The 6237-nt window shown below is 36.4% G+C and overlaps 1 protein-coding gene across 2 annotated transcripts in view; it reads left to right on the top strand.

The window, feature by feature from the left end:
• ASCC3 (activating signal cointegrator 1 complex subunit 3) overlaps positions 1 to 6237 on the top strand; it is a 341661-nt gene that overhangs the window by 90029 nt on the left and 245395 nt on the right. For both annotated transcript variants that reach the window (XR_824792.1, XM_010834747.1), the window contains exons 9-10: positions 508 to 708; positions 1154 to 1294. Coding sequence is in view for 1 of the 2 variants with exons in the window: in XM_010834747.1 (XP_010833049.1) it covers positions 508 to 708; positions 1154 to 1294 (342 nt within the window). In the remaining variant the exon portion in view is untranslated. The remainder of the gene's footprint in view (positions 1 to 507; positions 709 to 1153; positions 1295 to 6237) is intronic.

Below are 6237 nucleotides of genomic sequence, written 5' to 3'. Positions count from 1 at the left end.
ACAGGAGTAAGTGTCTTTTAATTTCATGGCTGCAGTCACCATCTGCAGTGATTTTGGAGCCCCCCAAAATAAAATCTCTCACTGTTTCCATTGTTCCCCATCTATTTGCCATGAAGTGATGGGACTGGATGCCATGATCTTAGTTTTCTGAATGTTGAGCTTTAAGCTAACTTTTTGACCCTCTTCTTTCACTTTCATCAAGAGGCTCTTTAGTTCTTTTTCACTTTCTGCCATACGGGTGATGTCATCTGCATATCTGAGGTTATTGATATTTCTCCCGGCAATCTTGATCTCATCATATTTTTCAAATTTAGTGAGTTTCAATTCCCAGGTGCATTAGAATTATGCAGTAGTTGTGAGTTGTTCTCAACTGCATATAGCTTAGATACAGGATTTGAGAGACTAAATAAGTCTTTCTTTTTATTTAAAAAAAGATGGCATTTAATGTTTTGTGTGGGACCTTCACATTTTTAGTTTATCGTGGATAATTTTTTTTTTTCTTTTTAGATTGGACAGCTGGCTTTTAAAGGAATGAGGAGACTCAATAGAATCCAGTCAATTGTGTTTGAGACTGCCTACAACACCAATGAGAACATGCTGATTTGTGCCCCTACTGGAGCTGGAAAAACCAACATTGCAATGCTTACAGTTTTACATGAAATTCGCCAACATTTTCAGCAAGGTGTTATCAAAAAGAATGAATTTAAGGTAGGAACTAAATTGAACAACAGCTTTTTAAATTGTAAAATCTAAAATCATTTTGCAGTTGTATATATTGTCTGATATGTGGTAGTTTTTAAGGATATTATAAATGAAGTCATATAAAGAATGCTGCATGGTTTCCTTCGTTACTTTTAGGCAATACCTCTTTGTGTTATGAAAGTCCCACTATCCCTGTGAAAGCTATCAAAATGCACTTAGCTTTAAAGCACCAATTTTCAAAGTGATGATGCTATATAAACATTCCATAGTTCTTTAAACAGCTGTACACTTATACAACAAAGATAAGTATCTTTCATCTATCAGTATTAAGATTTTTCACCATAAGTGGCTAGAATCATGTGTCGTAATAAATATGACTTCAGTTGACTTCTTTGAAACAAATGGCATTGTAGTTTTACTCATTCATCAAGCTAGTGTTTCTTGGGCACAGATTGTATATGTTGCTCCAATGAAAGCCTTGGCAGCTGAAATGACAAATTACTTCAGCAAACGTCTGGAGCCACTGGGCATCGTTGTGAAAGAATTGACTGGTGACATGCAGTTGTCAAAAAATGAAATTTTACGAACTCAGGTATGTTGTATACTTAGATTTTTTTGTTGTTGTTTAATACTATCTTTTTTTTCCAGGTAGTTGTGAAAATTGTTAAACAACTGTTCCTTAAGTAACTATAAAATGTAATATGAATATTATGTGGTGAACTTCTTTTGTTTGTAACCACATCTTAGCATCTACAGAAGAGGTTTTTACTGGTGCTTTATTCTGTTATATCCCTTCTAACTTCCATAATTCTTGCTGTATCTTGAATATTGTTAGATTGCTAGTGTAGATATTTAAGTCATTGACAATAGATATTGAGCTTTTAAAACAATAGGTAGTGAGGATGTAGATAAGACCAGGCTTCAGTTTTAAGAGCAGGAAAATACATAGACCTTTAAATGATCCCATAAGCATTCTAAACTATTCCATGAAGATTTAATGTACATAAAAAAGTTTTTAGTCATCCTTTTTTTCCCTGGTGGTTCAGAGGTTAAAGCATCTGCCTGCAATGTGGGAGACCAGAGTTCGATCCCTGGGTCGGGAAGATCCCCTAGAGAAGGAAATGGCAACCCACTCCAGTGTTCTTGCCTGGAGAATCCTATGGAGGGAGAAGCCTGGTAGGCTACAGTCCACGGGGTCGCTAAGAGTCGGACACGAGTGAGCTACTTCACTTTCACTTTTTTAGCAAATAGGATACCATTAAATCATACACTGTATATAGCACTGTGTTAAGTGAAATGTATGACAACTAAGGCATCTGAGATACAATCTCTGCCTGCGAAGATCTTATATTATGACTGAGTAAGCAAAAACTACATTAGAATTGCAACTAGATTATCATTAATGGATGCAACATGTAAGTAAGGTGATGTTTATAGTGCTTTAAAAAATAAAATAATATATAACCAAATATTAATGGGAGAATTCAGGGGAATTTAGTGGAAAATAGGTGATGAGGCTTTTGAAACAGTGAATAGGCATTGATTTAAAATGTGATTGGAGATTATCTTCAGGTCCTAAGGCTGCCATAACAAATTATCACAAGCTTTGTAGCTTAAAATATCAGAAACTTAATTCTGTCACAGTTCTGGAGGTCAGAAGTCTGAAATCAGGGTGACGGTGGGATTTAGTTCCTTCTGGAGGCTCTGATACAGTATCCTTTTCACGTCTCTCTCCTAGTTTTTGGTGGCTGCAGGCAGTCCTTGGCATTCTATGGCCTGTACACACATCACTCCAGTCTCTGCCTGCTTCTCACATGGACACTTCTGCATATTTTTCCTCCTGCTTTTCTAAGAACAGTCTTTAGGACCTACCCTAATACATATGATCTTATCTGAAGGTCCTTACCTTCAGTATGTCCACAAAGATACTTTTTCTAAATAAGGTTAACTTCTGGGTAGATGTACATTTTGGGATGCAACAATCCAACCCAACAATGGGAATACTGGGTATAGTGAACCACATAGCAAAGACAGAAAATCAAGTTCCAGCTGAATGTATTTTGGACTTGATAAGGATAGAGTGCATTGTAATAAACATTTTGGTCAGTTTTGCCAGTTATTATTTTTACTTTTTGTCCACACCCTTCTTTTTTCATAGACACTCTTGAAAAAATCAAATCTTAATATTTGTATACAGGCATGTTCATATAGGGGCTTCCCTGGTGACTCAGTGGTAACGAATCCACCTGCCAATGCAGGAGATGCAGGTTTGGTCCCTGGCTCAGAAAGGTCTCCTGGAGAAGGAAATGGCAGCTCTCTCCAGGATTCCTGCCTGGGAAATCCCATGTGCAGAAGAGCCTGGCGGGCTACCGTCCATGCGGTCGCAAAAGAGTCAGACATGACTTAGTGACTAAACAGCAACAGTGTTCTGTAGTATTTTAAAAAATACATAGCAAAGATTAAGAAGAAGTTAAATATCTGTATGAATAGAAGACTAGTTGAACAGTATTTCACTTGATGAAGTAAAATATTCCTTAAAGTGATGTTTTCTGGGAATTTTTAATGATCTTAGAAATTAAAGTTAAGAAAAAAAATACAGAAACAATTCTTTATATTAATATAATTATCTATGCTATATAACAACCAAATCACTATCAGGAGGAATAATTACATTAATAGTAGTTATGTCTGGTTGTAGGATTATGGAAGATTTTTCCCCCAAGTTTTCTACCATAAGAATGTCATCTATAAAATATGCATAGTTTTCATTTTACTTTAGGCATTGTTTTATTTAGCATAATTATTTTTCTTCAGTTGTTTCATAACCTATCACTCAATACAAATGTAACACTGCAGTTCTATTGAGGAGAATGAGGCTCACTGAGGTAACAGTTCTTGCCTGGGGTCCGATTTCTAGTAAATCATGTAGAAAGAACTGGATTCCAGGTTTTCAGATTTCAAAGTCTATGATGTTTCTGCTAAAATATGTCACTTTTGCCAACACAATTTATTGTTGTTGGTGGTGGTCTTGGTGATTTAAACCACCAGGATACCAAAGGAACTTGGTAGTATTTGAAAGAAAATCAGTAAAACAAGGGTATGGTATGTCCATGGAGGGAAAAAGTGGTACAATGAAATTAAGGGAAGAAATTAAGTCAGTTTGTTTCTCTTTTGCTACTTGCAATTCTAGACTCATGAAATTTTCTGTAAATGTTAAATTTGGCTGTGGTAATCCTATCTAACTCACTGCTATGCCCAATCTAGGGCCTTTCCTCTGTATCTTTCTGCTCTAGTCTTTCTGCATACCAATAACAGACTGGTGAAAAAAAACAAAAACAATTCCCTGCATTGATTTGGTCATTCTCATTGCTATAGAAAGGCCACTCTCAAATGGATATGGAGACACCCAGAATTTGCTGAGACTCCTCAGGGGAGCAAAGAGGTTAAAATGCATTTTTGTAACAATATTATGATGTTATTTTCTTTTACTCTCATTATCTCACAAGAATACAGTTGGCTTTCCAGCTACATAACATGTGATTTTCATCATCAATGACAGTTAATGGAATGAGTACTTTGTATTCGTGTGTTGTAAGGATCTCTTAGTTTCAATTTATAATGTAAGACATATTGATAGATTTAATCCAGGAAAAAAAAGCTTTTTTGGAGCCTCAGTAGTTTTTAAGAGTGCAGAGGAGTCCCAAAGGCAAAACGTTTTAAGAACCACTACTTTAGGAGAAAGCTCCTTGTATATTACATTGGATTCTCTTCATAATCTTCATCCAGTCTAATCTTCAGCCTTTTTAATGATTTCCTAATATAGACTTCAGCAAGACTGTTTTTGCTTTTTCTAAAATCACCTTACTCAACATTTTCTCAAATGAATTTTCTGGTTAGTAAGTTTCATCTTGCATTTTCTCTTTTTCGTATCTTCCTTTATCCATTGACATTTGTCTGAATCTTACCCTGAGTTCTAAAAAACTCAGTTTGAACTCTGTAAGTACCTTATTTCCTCTTGCCTGAGTCCTGTAGCATCATTCATTTATATTCATAAAAAAATACCTAGTCCACCAAGCCCGTGATTTTGGATCTGGTCTTAGAAATTTGGACCACTCTCAAATAAAATTTTGATTGCTAGTGCGCCATATTCAGTTGCATTACTAATGCTTATGAAAGAATATTTATGGAAAGAGATTATAACATTTGAATTCAAATTATGGACCAATCACTATAGTAAGTGCATATATACATTCTCACTAAGTCATTACAGTAACCTTATTGAGTAGTGTCTTCATTTCATACATACAGAAAGCAAAACTTGTCAAAATCTATCTCGATTTATGTATTATATTTTCAGAAGATTGATTACCATCTCTTTGTCTCTCGTTTGCTCATCTTCGTACTTCCCTAGATCTGCTCTGGATGCTTTGGCAATATTTGTTAACTCTATAAGGGCAGGAACTGTGTGCTTGGCCACGGTAATAGTTTATCAGTGGCTTCCTATTTTATGCTTGCTTTTCATTCTCCTCCAGTGTACCCCTACTATCTGTGACAGTAATTTCTGTAGACCTGAAACTATATAGTTATTAGCCTCTTCCACCCTATCTTTCTATGTATTCTCACATTTGTACAGATTAATAGACTGCACTGCTGTCACCACCTTCGAGATTGGGCTGTAGAGAGAACAAAACAGGAATATTGCAGGACATGTGGGAGAACAGACACACTCAACTTTTTTTGAATTTTTAATTTCCTGCTTTCCTTCCTTTTCCACTTTTAGAATTTTTAATAGCTTTTTAATGATTCCCATTGTATATTTCTTTTGGTAAGTAAGTTTCCCAATAACTTAAACAATTAAATATAATCTTAAATTTTCCCTGTCATTTAAAAAATATGTTTTCAATGTCATTGGTTTATTTTATTTTACTTTAGCATGCGAAGGCAAATTGATCTCATTTTGCAAGCTCTCTGTCATGCTGTTCTGATCGTATTATTTCCTTGCTCATAAAATTTCATTGGCTCTTTATTGCTTATTGAATTAACCGCAACTACCTAGCTTGTTAAGAATCTTGTATAAATTAAATATAATGCGAGATGTAATCTGTTTTGTGGTTCACTAGGGATTGTCACGGAGAAGGCAATGGCACCCCACTCCAGTACTCTTGCCTGGAAAATCCCATGGACGGAAGAGCCTGAAAGGCTGCAGTGCATGGGGTCGCTGAGGGTCGGACACGACTGAGTGACTTCACTTTCACTTTTCACTTTCATGCATTGGAGAAGGAAATGGCAACCCACTCCAGTGTTCTTGCCTGGAGAATCCCAGGGACAGGGGAGCCTGGTGGGCTGCCATCTATGGTGTCACACAGAGTTGGACACGACTGAAGTGACTTAGCAGCAGGGATTGTCAATGGCACCCCACTCCAGTACTCTTGCCTGGAAAATCCCATGGACGGAGGAGCCTGGTAGGCTGTAGTCCATGGGGTTGCTAGGAGTCGGACACGACTGAACAACTTCACTTTCACTTTTCACTTTCAT

The sequence above is a fragment of the Bison bison genome, unplaced genomic scaffold (genome assembly GCF_000754665.1).
Source record: "Bison bison bison isolate TAMUID 2011002044 unplaced genomic scaffold, Bison_UMD1.0 scf7180017864035, whole genome shotgun sequence".
NCBI lineage: Eukaryota > Metazoa > Chordata > Mammalia > Artiodactyla > Bovidae > Bison > Bison bison.
Note: the sequence above shows the minus strand (reverse complement) of the source record. Positions and strands in the feature narration are given on the sequence as shown.